The sequence below is a fragment of the Pan paniscus genome, chromosome 10, assembly GCF_029289425.2.
Source record: "Pan paniscus chromosome 10, NHGRI_mPanPan1-v2.0_pri, whole genome shotgun sequence".
Taxonomy (NCBI): domain Eukaryota; kingdom Metazoa; phylum Chordata; class Mammalia; order Primates; family Hominidae; genus Pan; species Pan paniscus.
In genome coordinates, this window is record NC_073259.2 from 104,750,316 (window position 1) to 104,774,120 (window position 23,805).

The 23,805-nt window shown below is 37.4% G+C and overlaps 1 protein-coding gene across 1 annotated transcript in view; it reads left to right on the forward strand.

Annotated features, from left to right (window-relative positions):
* The window catches only part of CFAP54 (cilia and flagella associated protein 54), a 397,088-nt gene that overhangs the window by 198,511 nt on the left and 174,772 nt on the right, over nucleotides 1-23,805 (forward strand). Inside the window, exons 44-49 of the mRNA XM_034934266.2 lie at nucleotides 2,942-3,008; nucleotides 5,154-5,336; nucleotides 7,755-7,841; nucleotides 14,004-14,126; nucleotides 18,743-18,796; nucleotides 22,744-22,939. Coding sequence (XP_034790157.2) covers nucleotides 2,942-3,008; nucleotides 5,154-5,336; nucleotides 7,755-7,841; nucleotides 14,004-14,126; nucleotides 18,743-18,796; nucleotides 22,744-22,939 — 710 coding nt within the window. The remainder of the gene's footprint in view (nucleotides 1-2,941; nucleotides 3,009-5,153; nucleotides 5,337-7,754; nucleotides 7,842-14,003; nucleotides 14,127-18,742; nucleotides 18,797-22,743; nucleotides 22,940-23,805) is intronic.

The window sequence follows — 23,805 nt, forward strand, 5'->3', positions numbered from 1 at the left end:
TGAGCCTCAGTGTCCTCATCTCTAAGCCAAGGTGGTAAAAATTACATGCTATACTGCATCAGTTTGCTAGGGCTATCATAACAAAGTACCACAGACTGGGTGGCTTAAACAACATAACTTTGTTATCTCATGATTCTGAAGGCTAGAAGTTGGAGAACAAGGTGTTGGTTAATTGGTCTCTTCTGAAGCCTCTCTTCTTGGCTTGTAGAAAGGTCACTGTGTCCACATGTGGTCTTTCCTCAGCATGTCAGTATCCTAATCTCCTCTTCTTATATGGATAACAGTCATATTGGATTAGGGCCCACCTCTGTGGCCTCATTTTCACTTAGTTACTTACCTCTTTCAATGCCCTGTCTCCAAGCATGTTCACAATCTGAGGTTACTGGATACGTTAGGCTGTTCTTGCTTTGCTACAAAGAAATACCCAAGACTGAGTAATTTATAAAGAAAAGAGGTTTAATTGGTTCGTGGTTCTGCAGGCTCTACAGAGAGCATGGTACCAGCATCTGCTGGGTTTCTGGGGAGGCCTCAGGAAGCTTTCAATTATGACAGAAGGCCATATTTGAATATGGGAGCCCGCATCTCACATGGCAAGAATGGGAGTGAGAAAGAGTGGGAGGTGCCACACTCTTTTAAACAACCAGATGTGATGTGAACTCACTCATCACCAAGGGGATGGCACTAAGCCATTCATGAGGGATCCACCACCACGATCCTAACACCTCCTGTCAGGCCCCACCTCCAATACTGGGGATAACAGTTTAGCATGAGATTTGGTGGGGACGTATGTTCAAACTATATCACTAAGAGTTAGGACTTCAACATATGAATTTCTAGGGGATACAATTTAGCCCATAATACATACTGTATTAGTGTCCTTTTTGCTGCTGTAACAAATTACCCTAAACCTAGCGGCTTAAAACAAAACAGGTTTATTATTTTACAGTTATAGAGTTCAGAAATCATAAAATCAGTGTGTCATCAGGGCTGTGCTTCCTCTGGAGGCTCCTGGGGAGAAGCTGATTCCTTATCTTTTCCAGTTTCTTGAGGTCTCTTGCACTCCTTGGCTCATGGCCCCACCTTCTGTCTTCAAGACCAACAGTTGAGCATCTTTCCCCCACACCTGCCTCTCTGTCTGTCTCTCATATTTTCTTCCATCTTCACATCTCCTTCTCTGTCTCTGACCCTCCTGCCTTTCTCTTATAAGGGCCATCGTGACGATCCAGGATAATCTTCCTTATCTCAGTGGCCTTAGTTTAATCACATCTGCGAAGACTTTGTTGCCCTGTAAGGTCACATATTCATAGGTTCTGGAGATTAGGGCATGAATATCTTTGGGGGACCATTATTTAGCCTACCACACATAACACATGTGAATGTCTTCAAGAATGGCTTACGCATAGCTAGCACTCACAAATATCTTAAGTATTTCAAATTTCTTATTAACATGAGAAATTTGAAAAGTATGGAGGGATTAGAGGTATAGGTTTCCTTCATCTCTCCAGTTACAGTTACCTCTTTAGCTTACCTGTCGGAGGTGGTGAGCAACAACCTGCATAGTGTTTTAAGCTGTAGAGCACACTTAAAACTTAACTGTTCCTAGGTAGTGATCACATTGCTTTCAGATTAGCATCTTCAGTCAGGGAAGTAAGAAAGTACTGCTTTAAAAGTATTAAACGTCAAAGATTTAGACCTCTGTCAAGTTTGATTTTTTTGTGCTCCTGGGAGAGAACACACACACACACACACACACACACACACACACACACAATTTTCTCTCTCTCTCTCAACAAAATCTGAGCTTGTGACTTATTGGAGCTTGGCAATTGGGAATGGAAAAGCCAAGGAAAGGAACAGCTTGGAAAGGAACAGCTACAGCCTTCCTGCCAGAGGGCACCTCTGCTTCTCTGAGCTTCTGAAGTTATTACCAAGTGGTTTTCAACAAACAGAAAGTCATTTCCTGGTTTCCCAGCCGGAAGTCTGACTGCCATAGGAGATGTCATTCTACAGGGGCTTTGGCTGTTTTCCTAGACTCCCTGAGTAGAGGAAACTCTTCTCCCCGCCCTGTAAAATACCACACTTGAAGATCCACACAGTGAAGCTGAACTGAGGTAGACTACATTAACATTGTTGTTAATGTAGTGAACCTGACTGGTTTTATCTAAGAAAGACTTAGGAGAAGGTAATGTGGTTTGTAGTTGCAAATGTGAATTTTAAGACTCATATATAGAACACTCAAACTCTTCTTCTAAGGGACATAAAATGAAAGAGTTGTAAATGGAGAGACATTAATGTTTGGTGGAGATACTTAATGTTGTGAATGGCTCCATAATAAACAGCTAGAGAGAAAATACAATGCTTCAGTCTTCAGGGTGAATTATTTAACCGCACTCATCAAAAGCCTTTACTATGCACCCCCTTTTACCAAAAACTTCTACATCCAGGGGTTCATTCAGTGGAACCAATAGGATAAGTGCTCAAAAGTGTAGGCATAACAATGTTTACCTCAGCATTGGAAAATGCCAAAGTGGAGATTCATATTTTTATGTTATGGCACATCTGTATGATAAAACATTAAAGTTCTTTAGAATAATAATATAGTTCGTTATGTCTGTGAATGAAAAATTTGTTTATAAAGTAGTATGTATTGCATAATTCTAGTCTTAATATGTATGTATATGTTTCTCCGTGTGTATAATTATATACAGAAAAAGTACATATAAGGAAATTGACTAAAATGTTACTAGTAATCATATTTAGGCAGTAGGATTATAGGGGATTTTTTATCTTCTTTAATATATTTTCCTTCTATTTTCTTATATATTTATATGTATGTATTTTTCTTATACTTTTTGTGTTCTAGATATATATGTAAAGACATTTATATCAAAATGTTTTTGGAAAATTTCTACTAATCAATTTTTTTCTTATACTTACTTAGATTTATTAAGTCATTGAATGTTGAAAAGAAAACTGACTGTTGCATTTTGTCTGCGTTACTCTTTCAGGTAACACTCTATGTATGTATGTTTTTCCATGGTAGCACAACCATTCATTGGATCAGTAAAAAAAGTTTATCATATTCAGAAAACTCACAGGTAGCAAAATAACATGAATCTTGATTAAATATGACAAGCCCGTCTTTCTCTTGCTGGCTGAACCCCTGTGAGACTTTCACCTTTAATTTTTTTTTTTTCTTTTTTTGAGACGGAGTCTCACTCTGTCAGCCAGGCTGGAGTGCAGTGGTGTGATCTCAGCTCACTGCGACCTCTGCCTCCCGGGTTCAAGCAATTCTTGTGCCTCAGCCTCATAAGTGGCTGGGACTACAGGCGCGCACCACCACACCCAGCTAATTTCTTGTATTTTTAGTAGAGCTAGGGTTTACCATGTTGGCCAGGCTGGTCTCAAACTCCTGACCTCAGGTGATCCACCTGTCTTGGCCTCCCAAAGTGCTGGGATTATAGGCGTGAGCCACTATGCCTGGCCCACCTTTAATATTTAACAGAGTCAGTTTTCTCCCTTACACTGCAGAAGAAGGAGTTTTACAGATGGGGAAACTGAGTCTCCTGTGATTAGGAAGATCATGTTACTAGTAATCAGTATGAAGCCAGTCTGACTTCAAATAGTTGCCTTAGGTTACCTCATCTCTAAATTCAGTTTTGCTTGGTTATATGATATAAAATCTATCTTATGATAAAGGTGAAAAATAACTTGAAGACTACAGGAGAGGTATGCTTGCAGTTCTCAGAATTTTGGTTTGCTTTCACTGAAGAAGAAAGGAGCTTTTATCTGAAATACAAGACATTTTGAAATTCCAAAATGTAACCAGGGGCCTTTGTAATCTACTAAAGGTTCTATTTACTTTGAAGGATGGGCACTCTTGTTCTGTGTATCAGAGAAGTCTCACAGCTTATGAAATCTAAATAAGTGAGTTCTTCAGGAAGGGCTTCTCTGAATGGAAGGCCAGACTTTTCAATTTTCTTATGTTCCTTACGCCTCTTGCCTGGGCTTCAAAGGGAAGAAGTACAGGAGGCAGGGGTGTAAAGGAAATGACCCGACTCCGACTTCTTACGTCACATTCTTTACTTTCTGATACTCCTTGTTCTTGAAGATAATGCTGTTTATGTTTTAGAAAATATGTGTTTTAACAAATATTTAACTTTCTGCTTAACGTGGACAATATGTGTATTATTTCTTAGTAATACTATACCTAAAATAAAAATTAGCTGGTGGGATTTATTTTAAAAGCCTATTCATTCTTTTTATGATTTTAAAACAAATTTGTGATAGTAAAAATTTCAACAACTACAAAGTATTTTAGAATAGGATATCTCATGACCTTAATAAGCCATTGGATTGAAATTCTTTCTGATATATACATTAAAATAATTTCATGATGCATTTGTCATTAAGAAATTCTAATTGTTAAAATAACAAAAGAAGCACCCTTAAATGAAAAATGTGTTTTGTGTGTTCATCTTGTTTCCCCAACATCTAGTGTAATGTTGGTTACATAAATTACCAAAAACTATTGGTCAAATTAAACAATAATCTTTTCATTTAAGCAGGTAAAAGTTTGGAATTACCTCTGCCTGATTGAGACTTCTGAAACAAGTAGTCATTTCCTCTACTTATAGCTTGGTATAGTGGAAAGAACATAGTTTTTTGTTTGTTTGTTTGTTTGTTTGTTTGTTTTAGCTAAATAGACATGACTTTGAATCTCCTTTCTGACATCGTTAGCTGTGTGACTTCAGATAAGTTGTTTAAGCCTCAATTATATCATTTGTGACATAATAATCCTTCTAAGAGCAGGTTAAAATAACATTAAATGAGATAATGTTTATAAAGAATTCACCAGCAGTGCTTAACATAAGATTGACCCTCAACAAAACATAATTTAATATAATGATAATTTCTTTGAAAATAAGAAGTATCCAACTACCATGGAATTTAAAAAGCCCACCTGGAGTGATAAAAGCATTTGGAACCTGTAATGATGATAATATAAATGATAAGTACCATTTATTACAAAGTACAGTGTGCTAGGCATATACTAAGCATTTTATAAAGCAATACATGTATTTATCTTTTTTTGTTTCATTATTGAAAATGCTATCTATAGCTCTTTATATTTCACTTTTTTTCATTTTCAGGGTTTGCTTAGAACCACACTTCCACATCCCAAAGCTGAACGTTGCTATGCTCAATATGAAATCACTCAGCTTCTCCCAGGCATTGAACTCTTCTCAGATAGATACAGGGCTGACATTTGCTCTGTAATTGCAAGTCTGTATTACATTATACGTGAACTGCACTTTGTTAGGCAAAACCTAATAGTAAGTAATTTGTAAAATCAAAATTATATATCACTGGGATATTTTGCTCCACTTACCTCATACTTTTAAAATTTTGCTAATGTTCTTTTGGTCAGTTACTGTTTAACTTTTAAACTCTATATATGTAGGATTCTTACTTACACTTCAAACTAAAATGTATTAATTAATATTCTTTCTTTGCATTTTGGATACAAAAGCAGTCTATTTGACTTTTTCTCCTTTTACTGTGTTACTTTATATTTTTTTCTTAAGTTAGTTGGTGAAATTGATCAGAATGCATCACTGATCTCAAACACAGAAATCTAGTGTACTTGTAAGCCACTGCATTAAGTTGTTCAGGTTATATCAATCCCAAAACTGTGAGAGTGTTTCTTTATTGAGATAAGTTTATCTTTATGTCTCTTGTCTTTTCTCTGTCAAGGGTGCATCTAAGAGAAAAATAGGTTCTAAGTATGAGATAAAAGACAGACATTTCTTAATGTCCTCGGAAATAAAAAAAAAAATCCAAGTACAGCTCTCCTCTCCTTTGGGGAAAGAAATCACACTGTATGTCATAAATTTGAAGCTGGTTGCATTAAAAAAATTAGTATGTTCTATTAGAATTGTTGGCCATTTTATATTTTCCTCCATTATTTCATCTTTTTTCTTTCTTTATGTTCTCTCCTTATTTTTTCACATCTCTTTTTCTCCTTTGTTTGCTTCTTTACATCTATTCTTTCTCCTTTTCTGCTTTTTTCCCTTTCCTCCATGATTTTCATACCTACTTACTTTTTCCCCCCATATATTTTTTTCTATTCTCTCGGTATATTTGTTCTTCTGAATTCAACTCTCTCTTTATATTGAAAATATTTATTGCCCCCTGATATGAATTGTTAACTTATAAAACCATGTATTAAAGTAAAGAGATTGATAAGTGCATTTAACACTTGGCAGACTTGGTGAGAAATTGTTTATTTTTAAAAATAACAAAATGGTGCCCCTCTCACTGTTAAAGGGATTCATTTCTGGGTTGAAGAAATAGTTCTATCCCCTGGGTAACCTTTAGCTGCCTAGTCATATTCATATATAATACATATCACTGTGCTGGAAAAGAAATGAGGTTTTTTTTTTCTCTAAAGCTGAAGAAATTGAGAATGTTTTTCTGAATAATTGAGCAATTGGCAGCAATAAAATGGTGTGTTTTTATTTCTTACTAAAGAAAAGAAACTAAATCTCAAAGGTAATCGCCAACTTTTAATGTTTTGTGATGCATTAATTGTGGAAAAAGGTATTGTGTTATGTTTGTAGGGCATAGTTATAGAAAAATGTATTGTATTATGTTTGAAATCATTTAAGACCAGTTCTAATCCTTTTAAAAAGCTTGCTATTAGCAGCTGCCAGTTGACTGACAATTAGAGGTTCCCCAGCTGAAATTGCAAGAAGTGAACAGTTTCCATTTTGTATTACATTAACCTTCTCCAGAAGAAGCCCAGTGGCTAAGGGGACTTCTGTGGAATATAAAATTTGCTATGTGACCCAGAGCTGTGGAGCTATGGGAAATAGTTTGCTAACTAATGGGGATCCCAATCTCCCTTCCACTCCATCTTCCTTTGGCAGGGAAGGCTACAGTTGCAGGAGCTGAGCTTCAGGTTTGATTTGAGGTCAGGAGCTGTTCCAGTGTTAGGCAAAACTGTCCTCTCCACATCTTTCTCTGGATGGATCGTGGTTGGGCCATTTGAAATATTGATGGTCTATAAGCCTTCACATATATCCATGGGACTTCAAGAGCAATTGAACTTGGGGTGAATTCTAGGAAAATAAAAATATTATGTGAAGAGTAAGCTTGGGTTTTAACCAGTAGAATATACGCTATGTGAAGGCAGGGACTTGTTAGATTTTGTTCTCATTCAACGGTACCTAACACATAATAGACATGTTATAAATATTTTTTGTTGATAGACAAATTCTAATTGAAGACAAAAAGCAGCTGGCATTGAAATGAATAAGTAGGATCCAGTTAGGGAGCAGAGATTGAGTTCCTTTGCTTTAAATTTTCCATTTATTTGGTAGCTCATTTGCTAGAATTTTTCCACAGGCCACAGTGATTCACATATTTATGTTGAGTTAATTATTTTCAAGGAAGATAATTGATTGGATTTTAACCTCTTCCTGCTTAAAGAGATGTGCAACCTAGGTTTGGGGTACCAAATGGCATGTACTGGGAACTGTAAGTCTCTGATAGCATCTTAAAGTTCCGATAAACTTATGAAGCATGTGCTAGATAGATTATTTCACTTATTTTCAACAGTATAGTTTCCTAGCATGGAAAGTAAATCAGTATATAACATATCCTATATTTAAAATTTGGCTAAATTTGATTATTAGGTTATTAGTTTGATAAAATATATTTTGAAACAAAGAGTGTTTTTCTCCTTATAGGTTCTGCCTCTCCTTGCATTGTATCAATATTTTGTTTCTGGAATTTGTCAAGACATAACAAGAAATCTAGAAGCAAGAATCCTCAAGGTATGTTACAAGCTTTTAAGACATTTGATATTCTTGAACTATTAAGGATATTGTCATGTATTAATTTGATTCTAGGACTTATAATAACAAGCTGATAATAACATGGCATTACACTGATGTAAGAAATAACTTACCGATTATGATAATAAAGTATGAGAAAGAGCCAGTTAGAAAGGTGTAGATTATTTTATGCTTGGGCCACAGTAAAGTGAGGAACAGCTGCACATGGAAATAAGGCTCACCCAACACCAACTGGCCTGGAAATCACCACTTCTGAGAGACTGGCTTCCTGGTGAAGACCAACTGAACCAGTTTTCTGAGCTTCTGTGAATTTATTCCTAAGAGCCTTTATGGATATCATGGTACACAAGAATTTTTCAATGCACAGGTAATTGAATTAACAAGATCAGATAGATGCTAAATTACAAAAAATCCTGTAATCCAGAAGTCAGTTAAGGTTCTCTGCCTTTGAGATTCATGTGTGATTGATTGGCTTGAAAACCACATGGAGTGGGAAGCACCTTGTTCTCTCTGCTCTCTTTCCTAATCACCCACGTTGCCAGCTCCCACTTTTGTTGAATTTGTTTTGTACGTGGATAATCTCAATATCCAACAAATATGCTCCCAGTTCTGTACTTCCTCAACTCTAATATAGAATTTAACTCTATTTTATATTTTACGCACACACGCACACATGCGCACACACACACACACAACATATATGCACCCTTTTTTCTATAGTGGACTTTACTAAAAATTAGGAAGACAGAGAAATTTAAGTTGAGGCAAAACAAACAATTGAAGATAGAACATTTGGCTTTCTTGAGCTTAAAATCTTTCTTGGCCATCGTCTCATGCTTTTGCCTCCAACTGAATGGAGTAATCAGCTATGGGCTGGTAAATGTCACAATTGGCTCTGAAAAACAAAACCTCAAGGCCAGGCATGATGTCTCACGCCTGTAATCCCAGCACTTTGGGAGGTCGGGGTGGGCAGATCACCAGGTCAGGAGTTCGAGACCAGCCTGGCCAACATGGTGAAACCCCATCTCTACTAAAGATAAAAAATTGGCCGGGTGTGGTGGCAGGCGCCTGAAATCCCAGCTACTCTGGAGGCTGACGCAGGAGAATCACTTGAAACTGGAAGGAGGAGGTTGCAGTGAGCTGAGATTGTGCCACTGCACTCCAGCCTGGGCAACAGGGCGAGACTCCGTGTCAAAAAAAACAAAAAGAAAACAAAAAAACACCTCAAAAGTTTCATTCGTGGCATTTTCAATTTCCATCCATGGTGTGAATACTCCCACTATGTCTGACTTCAAGCTACCGACAAGACATCTCTAACGATGGAATTGGGGACAAGATGTGCACAATCAGCTCTTGCAAATTGGAGTGAGTGGGCTCCAACACACCACTGGCTTCATTCATACTTCTGCTTTTGTGGAAATACTCTCTGCCTTTTGTCCCCAAATTTATCCCATTTTCTAATAAGGGAAAATTAAACTTCCATTTGAATTTCGCTTCATGTCTAAACCCTGCCCTGGGGCCTATATTTTCAGACCCAAATAGTTTGTTGCATGCTATTTCTAAGTAAAGAAATTAAGAATTCTAGTGCTGATTATTAATGATTTTAACCTGGGAATAAATAATTTGTTACTGATCATGAAAATTTCTGAATCACCCTCTCTGAGTTACTGAACTCTTATGAGTTCTCTTGCTTTTGAATTCCAACACTTTTAAAAGAAACTCCATGTAACTTTTCTCTCTTTTTTACAAAAGATAATGTTCTCTTCAATATTGCAAAATTCTTGAGGCTAGGATCTGTATCTTATTCATCTTTTAATTCCCTGTAGTATCTTGAGTAATACATTCACATAGTTGAAATTCAGTAATTAACTATTGAATTTAAAATCTGCAGACATTTATCAAGTGCCTACTGTCCACTCTCTATAGTGTTTAGTGGGAACTCACCTAGAAAATACTTGGTAGATATTTATTGATGTAACTCTAAAACAACATTTATTGAGTACTTCCTATTTAAAAGCACCATGTTAGTAACTCCAATCAAAGAAATATAACCAATGGTCCTTGCTTATAAGGAAGTGAAAACTGAGAAGAAAGACAGAATGTATACCCAAGACAATAATGTTGGTACCTGCCACTCGGTCATTTCCAAATGAGTGTGATGAACACTCTCCAGGAGTTCGAAAGAGGAAAAAATGGCTTTGAGTCTTTAGGTTTCATAAGTAGGTAAGATTTAGACTTGAAAAGAGTAGAATTCATGGAGCAGGAGAGAGGAAAAAGGGAACATTTCTTGGCAGTCAGTGTGAAAGATAGGTGAGAAAATATTGACTTGTTTAGGGGGCAGGGGTGGTTCAGTTACACTAGAGTGGAGGTTTTGGGTAGGCAGGTTGTAGAAGATAACATGAGTATACCAGAGGTCGATGACATTGAGAATACCAGGGACCTAGTCTTGAATTCCCAACTCTGAAGAGATGTAATTTGGAGGTGGAGCCATGAGAGAAATGAAGAGATTGCAATATCCGAATTGTGTAACATGTACAGTCTGGTCTGTCCTTAAGAGGCAAGAAGCATGAAAGGGTTGCAATGATCATAACTCAACAAGAGGAGATCTAGAGGGGCACCAAAGGACATAATCTGGAACAAAATGGTTAGATGACTTTTTTTTTAATCATATTGTTAGCACTTGGTAGCTGTTTTTGTCCTAGAGTAGCATAAAAACCAGAGAAGAACTGTGGACTCAATTCTGGAGAATTGGGTTGGAGAATTAATTATAGAATTTATATAGAATCTTATTATTTTCTATAATTAATTAATTATAGAAATTGGATCAGGAGAATGACATGGTCATATCTGGTATCTAGTAGCAGTGTCAGGAGTAGAGTAAGCAGTGGGATCTTATTGGCATAGTAGGATTGAAAAACCAGACTAGGGTTTTGACAGAAGCAATGAAAGAGGACAAATGATGGATTATACAGAGGAAGGAATGACAGCCTGTGTGAGCAGAGTTTGCCTGACCTTTCTGAAGTAAACTGGGGTCAGGGAGTTGGAAGAGAGAAAAGTCATAGTCAGGAAATAACATGCAATGATGCTTCCTGACAAATCAAAGAGCAATAGATCACACTCTGAAGTTTCTATAGTGCCCTAGTGTCTTTCAGGGAAAGCTTTAAGACCTCTTCATGATCAGCTGGCCTGGCTTCACTTTAGAACTGCCAACATCTTGAAAGATTTGTCACTGTCAACACATCAAACCTAGAAAGGGTACCAATGATTCTATATTTGTGTGAGTGAATGGTTGATTTATGGGTAGTTCTTTTTGCTGTCTGGCTTGTTTGTGTTTGCAGTGTTGGTCACCTCTGAAAATATATGTCCATTATTTACCCAATTGATTTTTCAAATGGTCAGATTGGTATGATAAACTGAAGCCAGAAAGAGTCCATGTTCAGAAATCTTATAGTCAAGACTCAAGGAAACTAACCACATACAGATATGGGGAAGTGTTTCCTCCTAGGGGTAATGAGAAAAATGGTCATCTAGAAACCTGAAAGAGTTTACATGTCTCCCCCAGAACCTCCTTTGATATTATATGGCACTGGGGAGATTAGACCCCAAGGTGTCTTAGGCAAAGACCAAAGTATGCAACTCAATAGACAAGCAATTTTCTCTTTCTTATTAGTAATATTTTCCTGATCTTTTATATTTTATTTTCATGTTATTCATATATCCCATTTCCCACTAGCCCACCTTTTTATTTCTTTAAAATTCACACACTCTTGAGATTCCTAAGATAATAATAAATGGGAAACAGAGAGTATGATGGGTGGACATGCTGAGGATAAATGGAGTTTTCTTTTCCTATGTTATGTATTTACATGTTAATCTAATTTCGTACTTTATTCTCTGCTTCCACATTTACCCTTCTCTATTCTCTACAAAGTCACTAGATAGCTTTCACAATTTAAGTCAGGTTAGGGCCCTGTCCTCTTTAAAACTCTCCAATAACTCCTTATCACACAGAGAATGACATGCAAAATCCCTACTCTGGTCTTCAGGTTCTACTTGACCTTTCTTGGCCAGCATTAACATTCACCTCCTGACCTCCTCCCCTTGCTCCCTGAGTCCTGCCATATGGCCTCTACACTAAGGTCCCTTAGCAGATTTTCATGTCTGTCTCCTTTAATGCCATTCCCAAATCTTCTCTTGAAGGTTTCCTTCACAGAGAATTCCTTCCTGACCACAGTCTTGAAAATAGCATTTGTGAGTACCCTGTATCCCTTTGTATGTTGTGTATATCTTCATGTGTCACTGAAACTTAGATAAACATGCATCCCAATGGAACATAACCTCCAAGAGGGCTTAGTACATATGAGGTGCTCCATAAATATGTTGAACAAATTTAAGTAAGAACTCCTTTTTCTATAATTTTCTGATTGATGATCCTGCTGGATTATATTCAAATTAAGCCATATAAAATATATAGCTATAAATTGATTAATATTTTTAAATATATGTATTTAAAATTAACAGTGGCCATTAATTATGGATAAGAAAATTGTTCATTGTAGCACTATTCACAATAGCAAAGACATGAAATAAACCTAAATGCCTATCATTGATAGACTAGATAAAATGTGGTACATATACACCATGGAATAATATGCAGTCATAAAAAAGAATGAGATCATGTCCTTTGCAGCAACCTGCATGGAGCTGAGCTGGAGGCCATTATCCTAAGCAAACTAACCCAGGAACAGAAAACCAAATACCACATGTTCTCACTTATAAGCAGGAACTAAATATTAAGGACACATGGACACAAAGAAGGGAACAATAGACGCCAGGGCCTGCTTGAGGGTGCAGGGTGAGAGGAGGTGAGGATCAAAAAAATAACAATTGGGTACTATACTTGTCACCAGTAGAGGGTTGTGACTGCAAGTTGTTCAGGTTCTTGGCGTTTTGAACAAAGAACTGGACAAAACGCCCAGCAAAGCAAAGAAAGAATGAAACAAGAAAAGAATGAAAGCAGAGGTTTATTGAAAATGAAAGTACACTCCACAGTGTGGGAGTGGGCGTGAGCAGCGGCTCAAGGGTCTGGATACAGAATCTTCTTGGGTCCAAATATTCCCTGGAATCTTCTTGGGTCCAAATGTCCCCTATTCCCATGGCCACTTCATGCTCACCTCATGTAAATGAAGTGGTAGCCCACAATCAGTCTGATTGGTTGCAGAAAGCAGCCAACCAGAGACTAAGTTAAAAAGGTTTCTCTCCTGTGCGCAAACATCTGATTGGTTACAAAAGGCAACCAATCAGAGGCTAGGGTGAAGTAACAAAGTTATACTTCTATGCAAACGAAGACTCGCCTGCAATCAGTCTGATTGGTTGCGGACAGCCAATTTCCTATCTGCCCCACAGAAAAGGTGGGGGTTTCCAAAGGGAGTAACCTCTGGTCCTTTTGTTACTCAGGCGTGGAAAGTTAGGGTTTTCCTTTCAATTTAGTTCAAGGAAGTTGGCGTGAGACAGCCTTAGATTCCCTTCTTTCAGACCCTATTCTCCTGCCTCATACTTATTACCTGGGTGATGAAATAATCTGTATACCGAACCCCTATGACATGCAATTTACCTATGTAGCAAACCTGCACAGGTACCCCTGAACTTAAAATAAAAGTTAAAAATAAAAGAAAATTAGTAGTTGTCTCTATGTTGATACATTGTGGAGTTAGTCTCCCAGTTTGACTTGCCTCGTTGGGCTGGAGAACATTAGGAGTGTTTTTGTTTTGTTTTTCTTTTGAGCTATAGTTAGTAATGGGAACAAAAAAAATCATTAAAAAAACTTTTATACAGCTATCATATTATAAAAATATTAATGTGTTTGCCTCTGATGAAGTAAGCAGCATCTGATAAATGTCCATTGTTTTGAACAGCCGCCTGCTGTTGTTAGCTTCTTGGTCCATTGCACATGTATATGGGCATACACATAGACACACGCGTCTCTCTCCACTGTGTCTAGTAAACATTAATTCATAGTGCATTACCAACATTAAGCAGAAACTTTGGATCTCAGAAAGCTGACGATTTTCTCTATACTTTTGTTTTCTAAGTAAAACAAATTGTTTAATTAAGTACCTCATTATTTCCTTTCCTTTACAGATAGAAGTCCTTATAGATTTGAGATTCTTTTCTGAAGCCTTTTATGAGATATCCCAAATTTTCTATGGAAAAAACATGCCTTGTCCAATACCTGCAGGCTATAAAGCCACTGGAAAAATGAAGGTAACCTGACAATTTGATTCAAAGCAATTTCTTTACCTATGAGGGATACATTCCTAAAATGTAAGGAACATTCCCACGAAAGTGTATTTATAATCTCTGGTATTTTAGCCCTCTTTGTTAAGCCTGGTTACAACTAACATCAGGATTTTATGAGGTTTCATTTGTCTGGGTTGGAAGAGTGTCATGGGGGAGGGAGCATGGTTTTGGAGTAGTTTTTGCAATCGAATTCTGGCTCAGGGACGCTGCATGTTGCTTTTTATTATAGTTACCATGGGCAGTCTCACTAGGCACATTTATCAGCCACTACTGCTTAGTTTTTTGAGTCTAACATTATAATTTCTGGTTAATATTTTAAATCAAAATAGTCTTTCCTTATGTCTTATTTGGATCTCTTTGATTTTCATACTTTATACCAAAGTTTTAAGAATGTGTTCAAATTTCTTCTGATTTCTGTGAGGAGAGAACATTCCTCCATATTGTCTAACCTTTTTTGATTTTAGGAGATAGTTTTTACCTGGCTTGTTTAATTTGTATTTATAAACTGGATAATTGAAGCATCCTTGAAAATGAATACTGGAGTTGACGTTTAAAGCATAAATTAAATCAGAGGGAGCTATTATTTTCCTCTCTTTTAGTCTTCATGGTGGTCTGGGAATCACTGGGTGATCATGCTTCAGGCAGATGCTTGGACCCTCCTAGACCAGCAATAAAGGAAATGGGAGAAGGTAGCAAGTCAGTTTGCCTGGGAGAGAGTGTGTGTGTGAGGAATGAGACTGATAGGCACAATACCAGCTGGTTGGATTCAAATTTGCAGGACCTAAAGCAACCTGGAGAATGAGCTATAAGTCTTGAAAACCACTAGCATAAGCGGACATTATATTTACATATAATATGATCATTACTTCAGAGTATTCCCCTAAAATGTACCTGCTTATTACTCCATATGACTGCTACAGCATTATAATTTATTGTAATAGGGGGTGAGGCTATCCACAGAACATCCCAAGAGGGATGTTTATTAGGCAGTTGGATACATGTATGTGCATGAGTATGTATGTATATACATCCATATATATGCATATATCTGTGTGAGATTGATAGATAGATGGATAGAGAGATACACATAGAGAGGGGAAAGAGAGAGAGATTGGAGTCAGTTGGTTGACTGTTTTGCTCATTTTCTGTGGCATAAATTAAGCATCATCTTACCTGGATTAAATTAGCAATATTTTCTTGCTTGCTCCTCAGTTAATTACACTTTAATTAGTTAAAAAATATTTTTTGAGTGCTTACTGAATACAGATGCCATTCTAGGCATGGAGATAGAGCAGTAGAAAGACAGCAGGGGGGCTCCTGCTTTCCTGGAGCTTACAGTCCGGTGAGGAAGACAAACACCAAATACATTAAGCACATAAGTATATGTCAGGTATATACACAGCTGTCAAGGACAGTGAAGCAGAGTTGAGGGGATGGAGAGTGACCAGGGCAGTGGAGTGCTGTTTTATTCAAAGTGGTTTGGAGAATCTCTATAATAAGCAAGTTTTGAGGGAAGTGAGCCATGGAAAGATCTGAGGGAACAACCTTCCAAGTAGGAGGAACTGCAAGGGCAAAGGTTCTAAAAGGGATGCTTGCAAGATGTGGTTGAGGAAAACCAAGTAGGCAAAGTGAGGCTGCAATGAGGAGGAGGAGGAGGAGGAGGGACCTAGGAGTCAGATCATGTAAGACCTCATAGGGCTTGATAAGGACTGGAATTTTCTCTAAATAAGATGGGAAACTGCGCAGTTTTGAGCAGAGAAGTGACGTGATAGGAATTAAATATGAAAGGACACTGCTTACTATTGGGGAAGACGCTGTGGGTGGGCAGGGGTATACATTGGGACACCAGTTAGGAGGCTGTTGCAGATAATCTGGGTGGGGCATAATAGTGATTGAGATGATTGTGCCGAAGGGAGTGAACAGCAGTCTGTTTCTGGGTGTGTTGTGAAGGTACAGCCAGCTGCATTTGCTGATAATGGTTTGGATACAGGATGTAAGAGAAAGGAGGCAAGGATGACTACAGAGTGTTCAACCTGAGCAACTGGTAGGAAGATTTTTTCGTGTACTGAGATGGGGAATACTGCTCCAGATAGGGGTTGAACATGTTAAGTATGAGAGTCCCAGTAGACATCCAGGTGGAAATGCAGCATAGTTAGGTGCAGATCATATAGGGTCTGGAATTCAGGGGAGAGTTTGGGGTTGCAGGGACACATTTGGGAATGCTAGAAGAGAGATTTAAAATCATGGAACTAGATGAATTCAGCTGGGGATGAGGCAGATAGAGAAAAGCAGAAGTCAGAGGACTAGACATTAGGGTCACTCACATTTAGAGTCCAGGAGGATGAGAAGGAAAGAGAAACCAGTTGGGTAGGATGAGAAACAAGAGAGAGTTTTCAATGGTCACTGCTTTCACTGAAATAAATAAACAAAAGTTCAGAAGCTAATTTTTACAAGTAGATTCCAGACTTCATTTTTATCAACTAGTTTTCATAAGATAAATGTATGGGTGAATCTATCTCCCAGTAGATTCTGATTTCAGATTTTGTATTCTCAAAGTTAATTTGCAGCTTTCCAGCTTCAGTTGGGAATTTCAAAAGTGTAATTAAAAGAGGAAATGTGTTCAGGATTTATAATTAAAATAGGTGCCAATGTTATTAAGCTGCAGGCTAGTTATTTAAAGAAGGGATTAATGAATTAAGTTTCACTTGTAAAAGAAGTAACTGAAAAAGTCCTACAGATTACTATTGAACTTTTCACAGGCCTTTAAAAAAATTCTGTATTTTAACATTATACTCATATTGGTATTCTGCTCTTATCATCAAATCTAAAGTCCCATTATTAAACTCTCTTTAATTTATACCACCAAGGATTTCCCCTTGGATTCAGTTACTCACTTTTCAATGTATTATGGGTAATAAAGAATATCTTCAAAGAAGGGAAAAATTTTTAAAACACCAATACTTTTTCAATAAAAGCTATCTGTGATGTACCGTTTTGGGAGGTTCCCTTAAAAGCAGATCCTGAGACTAGGATTTGGGAACAATAGTGTCTTTGGGAAGTGATTCTAGGAAGTAAGGTGAGCTAGCAGGAAAGCTAGATAGGGGAAAACCAATCCAGAGAGTGTGAACGAGAAGGTCACCGATATGGGTAACTGGGGCTCTCAGAGAGACTGGGTAGAACACTTCTGTTCTTCTTTGGTAAGGTTTATTCTCTGCACTTCTAGCCTCTCCTGAACATTCTTATGGCCAGGCAAAGAGCTACAGGTACTTGAGTAGGACACCATCTACATGTGAGCAACCTGTCCATGGAAGCTGCTGGTGACTTCCTGGTGACCAAGGGGGATGAGGGAGGGGCAGAGGGACATCGCTGTTGGATTCTACCAATGGGAATCTTTTAAAAAGGGCCTTCTATACCAAGAGAGATGCATCCTACTAGATACATCAGTCTCCTGTGGCAAATAAACTAAATGTTTCCTAGTGCAACAGTATATTTAGAGCCAAATATAATGACAAGTAATACACCAAAAAGGAAAAAAAAACCCAAAAATATTTATTCTGAATAGCAATACAATTTTATCTCAAACTGGCAACTATTTTTTTAAGTGATAATACTCACTGTTGTTAAAAGTGCAATAATTCTGACATTTTCATACAATGTGGGTGGGAGTGTAAATTGAGCCAGACTCTTTCAATTTTCTCAGTATATTCATATCTTTTGACCCAGAAATTCTGCTTCCAGGAATCTATCCGAAGGCAATAATCAGAAATATAAACAAAATAGTCATCAGTGTTATTTAAACTAGGGCTGAATGATGGGATAATGATGGGGAAGTGGCTCCCTCAGATATCCAGCAATAGGAAAGAGGTTATTAGGCTACATTCATAGGATAAAGTATCACCTACACATTAGACTGAAGTTTACAAATAATGATATGGGAAGAAAATTATGATGTAATGTTTAGTGAACATGGAATAGAAATCTATTTTTAAAAATTTAAAATACATTGGCCAGGCACAGTGGCTCACGCCTATAATCCCAGCACTTTGGGAGGCCGAGGCGGGCAGATCACGAGGTCAGGATATCAAGACCATCCTGGCTAACACGGTGAAACCCCGTGTATACTAAAAATACAAACAATTAGCTGGGCGTGGTGGCGGGCACCTGTAGTCCCAGCTACTCGGGAGGCTGAGGCAGGAGGATGGTGTGAACCTGGGAGGTGGAGCTTGCAGTGAGCTGAGATGGTGCCACTGCACTCCAGCCTGGGTGACAGAGCGAGACTTGGTCTAAAAAAAAAAAAATATATATATATATATAGATATATATATATCTATATATATATTTAAAATACATCAAAAAGAAGTTAGTAGGAAAAACATCAACTATTAACATTGTATTTCTTAAAAGAAGTTGACTTATGTATGATTTTTACTTTATACAATACTTATCTTTTCTGACTAGAGCATAAATTACTTTTTCAATAAAAATGATAATTAAAATAATTTTAGAACACATTAAATGTTTGATTTAAAAGAATACTCAAGTAATCTTGTTCTTGCTGTTACTATTTTGTATTTTGACAGATCTTTCAATCATTTGACTCAGGAAAACCTCTTACCAGTAAAGAAAATATACAGGTAAGGATAATAATATTTTATAAACATGGTTTTCCTAAGTGTGGATAATTTTTGAGTCATTCTAATCTATTTGGTTGATACAGTCTTTGATTCTGAAAATCTGCTGTGTAATATTCTTTTCTTTTTTTTTCCCAGTATCTTTCACAAAAAGAGGGTTCTACTGCCCATCTAAATACATTTGTTCCTGTCACTAATGGAATGATTGGGACTTAAGCACTTGATGACCTAGTGATATTTGAATATCTTGAAATAATAATTTTAAAAAACTTAGGCGTATTGGCAGTCTATCTCTCCTAGAAAGTGTTAGAGCAGAAGAGTTGTGGCACAACCATTGTTAAAGGGGGCTATGAATGGGGAAGGAGTTCATAGAACCAGACGACAGTTAATGCAGATATATACACATGGTTTTTATTTTTTTAAGTGCTAGGAAACAGCATTAAGTAAGGTATTTATTTTTAATTAAATAATTTTGAAAGATATTTTCTCAAAATTGCTTTATTTTTGTCTTCCATAATTTTAATAGGACTATATCTAACTTTTATTAAATGTAATCTTATTACTTTTCTATTATTGTGCATTTTATTCCACAAAGTTCACTTTTAATTATCCTTCAGATGATTCATTGTTTTTTTTTTTCCTAAAAATTTGTTTTAATTTATAAGCAATTTGCCTGAAATGAAATAACTGGTATTAGGAAGATAGAAATACATATTCTTATTTCATTTTAGTGTTCCAAGACCTTGGGGTGTCTAAGAATATTTCTTTCTTTCCTATCTTAAACGCTAGAGCATCCTAAAACACTTCCTTAGGGAGTGGTTTTTGGTATAAAAAGAATGTCTGTCTGATGATTTCTTTTTATTCAAAAAGAGACTAACAGTATAATGGAAACTCAGTTTCTATTAGCTAGTTAGTTAAAACAGTACCGTTGGTCTGCTTAAGACTCTTCAGATTATACTTTATGTTTTTTTGCATAAAGGGAAAGAAGGGAGTGTTAAATAGTATTACTAATTAATCTTCTTTTGATCCTCAAGTGTTTGTGTGTAATTGTCAAGGCTCATTAAATCACTGTTTGCTGTAGAGAGAAAAGACAAGAGAAACCTTCTCCCAACCAATCTGAAGTTTCATGCTTCAAGCTCTTCCAAACAATGGAATTTTTTTGTTTACGTAAGGCAAATAGTTTTTCTTTTCTTTTTTTCTAGAATAGATAGCCCCAACATCTGCCTTATGTATTAATTCAACAACAAAATCAAGAGCCTATTGTGTGCAAGGCAATAGGCTGCCAATCAACATTAGTTCTGATGCTGTCAATCAACATTAGTCAATCAACAATACAGAAAAACTCCAAGCTCTCATGGAGCTTGTATTTTAATGGGCAAGACTAGTAATAAAGCATGATATATAAGTAAATATATTATAAATATGTAAATTATATAGTGCATTAGACGGAGAACCATGCTGTGGGAGAAAATAAATGCAGCTGTGCATAAAGGGAATTGGGAGCATGGGGCTAGGTTGGAGATGGTAATTTTAAATGGGGTAATCAGGTTAGTCTTCACTGAAGTGCCTTTTGTAAATAGACCTGAAACAGCTAAAGGTGCAAGTCATATGAAATCTGGAGAAGGAACAATCTAAAAAGAGGGAAAGTTAAGTGAAAAGGCCCTGAGACAAGATTGCCTAGCTTGGCGAGGGACATCTAAGCCAGTGTGGCTAGAGCTCTGTGAAGGATGGGAGCAGTAGGAGATAAGGTCAGAGAGGTCAGATTGAGAAGGGGTTGTAGGGCCATTGTAACTAGGCTGTTATCTGAGCAAAATGAAGAGCCACTGGAGAGTTTTGAGCAGAAATGTGTCCTGACTGATTTATGCCATAAAGGGATTACTTTTCCTAATCTGTTGAGCCCACCATGTGCCAGGTACTATTCTGATGCTGTCAATCAAATACATCAGTCAACCATAATACAAATTCCCAAACCTCAAAGCGCTTACATTGTGTGTATATGTGTGTGTGTGTGTGTGTGTGTGTGTTTGTGTGCGCACGTGTGTGTGTGCTGGAGATACTGAGTTTAGAGATGTTGAGTTTGAGATATCTGTTAGACATCCAAGTGGAGGAATTGAGTCAGAAGTTGATTCTGTGAATTTGGAGTTCAGAAGAGAGGTTGGAGCTACAGCGAAAAAGTTGTGATTTCATCAGCATTCAGATGAAATTAAAACCATGAGCCTGATTAAGATCACCTAAGGGGAGGGAGTGAGGAGAAGGAAGAGCACTGAGTTCCAGGACAGTCCAATATTAAGAGGTATAGGAGAAGAAGAAGAACCAGCAAAGAAGACAGAAAAGGAGAGGCCAGTAGGATAGGAAGGAAACTAAGGGAGTGTGGTGGCCTGAAAGCCAAGAGCAGAAAGCGTGTTTGGAAAGAGTGGGTGATCAGTAGTATCAAATTTTGATGATGAATCAAATACAATAATACACTGAGTCTTTAACTTGAATTTTTTTTTTCACATTTAATGTCTCTAAAATCAGAATGCATTTTACAGTTGATGGCATGTGACAGCTTAATTGGCATATAAAATAATGGCATCAGGTCAGAAGTTACATGGTATTCAAAGACTGATAATTGACCATTAGATTTAGCCAAGTGTAGGCCATCAGTGGATTTGACCAGAGGGTTAAGACGTAGGGATGGAGTGGGTTTAGGAGCAAATGAAAGGAGAGAAACTGGAACTCTTCAGAGTGTTGCTGTGAAGGGGAGGAAAGAATGGGGTAGTGGCTGGAGAAGGAAGTTGGGATATAGAGAGTTTTTGGGTTATTAAAATGGAGGAGATGAAGCGTGGCTGTGTGCCGATAGGAATGTTTCTGCAGAGATTAGCATATTTATGATATAGGAGAGAATGGCTGAGTAGCCCATTGGAGAAAGGAGTGAAGGCCTAAGTGGTAATGCCAGCCTTAGGTAGCAGAAAGGAAGGTAGAGCTGTTGGGGGCAGATGCTCAGGTGGATGAAACAGATGGAGGAGTTTGCTCTACTCTGACTGCTTCAGTTTTCCTAGTGAAGTGGAGGAAGCAAGGTCATTGGCTGGGAGGAAACCAGGGAAGGAAGGGTTAGAATTTAGAGGAGAGAAGGGCGCAAAATGGTTGTCTAAGAAAGAGAGAGAGGGTGAATGGACTGGCAAAATATTGGAATATTACCAGGCAGCATTGAGGTTTGGTTGGGTACTTAAAATGGGACAATTTGTGTGATTGTGTGATTTTCTCCAGCCGTTTTCCACCCCAGGGATGCAGACCATAAGAGGGCTCAGAGTTGGATTTCAGAGTTAGAGCTGTGATTTTGCTAAGGAAGTGTGTTTGGGACAATTTGTGTGATTGTGTGATTTTCTCCAGCCGTTTTCCACCCCAGGGATGCAGACCATAAGAGGGCTCAGAGTTGGATTTCAGAGTTAGAGCTGTGATTTTGCTAAGGAAGTGTGTTTGGATAGGTGAGGACCCAGGGAGTTGAGGGTGTATATGGGAAGGGGTTCTAATGATTGACGGTGGACTCTAAGCTGGGTAGGGAGATTGCTTGTCTGCCCATCTTTTCCTGTTCCTGTCATAGTATCTCTGATTTACTTACACTAAAGCAGAGTAGCCGATGTGTGTGTCTAATGAGCTTTCAGTTTGTCTATTTTGATAAAGGATCCCATCCTTCACTCTGAGCACCAGGTTTACTCTGCCACGATGGCAGAGCTGGCCTCATGAGGCACAGGTTAGAAATTGGTGGGGAACAGCAGAAGCATTGTTGAACTGTTGAGATGGTTCCGATGTTACATGTCTCTCTCAGTAGACCTCCCATTTACAATACCCCATGCCCAGCCCTATATCCCTTCATCCAACACCAAATGTGGACTGCAAAAGAATGAATATAATAATATCTGAAAAAGTATTTTTCTAATTTGCTCTTTTTCCTTTTTTCCATTTTTTAGGCAATTGATGAATTAAGAAATAAAGGCTTGCCTGCAGTTCTGGTTACAATTGGCCAACCGCATCTCTTAAATAAGTTTAATTTTGTTAAAGCATACTTTTTCCTAAGTGTGGCTGCGACAATAAATTGTGTCCCAGAAAATAAATTTAAGACAGTAATTACCAACAAGAGCAAACCAAACCTACCAAACTTGAAAGGTAATTGTTTTATTTTTTGCTTATTTCTCTTTCTCCTCCCTTTCCCTAACTGTTCTCCCAGCCTCCACTAATCTATATAAATGATACAGTATATATTCTTCCATAGTTTTCTCTATGCTTATATAATGACACACATATGTACTTATGTCTAGGTGTATGCATACACATACGTGTTTATATATATATCCATATTCATATGCTTTATATATAATACACTATCATATGTATACACATTCATGATAGGATAGGATTTATCATTTATTTACAAAATGGTATATTCACACTTTTCTGCATCTGGTATTTCCCATGCAGAAAAACTTCATTGAAATCACTCCAAGTCTACTGCTTTGCTTTGGTCCATTATATTGACTGTATAGTATTCTAGGCCATGATCATCCCCCATGAATGTTCCTTGGCAACAAAGTCCATGTGCACCAATAGAGGAATGATTGAATAAGAAGAAATGTGCACCTTCACTGGTGCACATGCACTTCGTTTCCAAGGAACATTGCCACAGTGCAACATACCCAGATGACATAGTATATCTTTCTATGGGGTATATAACCCATGGATGGGATTTATGGGCCACAGGGAAATTTTCAATTGTATTAGATGTTGCCTTAAAAATAGGTGATTTTTACCATTCAGTATGATGTTAACTGTGGGTTTTTCATAGATATGCTTTATCAGGTTGAGCAATTTCTCTTCTATTCTTAGTTTGTCAAGTGATTTTTATCATTGAAAGGGTGTTGAATTCTATTCAATGCTCTATCTGCATCTATTGGGATGATTATGTAGTCCTTGCTTTTTATTCTATTGATATGGTATGTTACATTAACTGATTTTTGGTCATTTAACCAACCTTA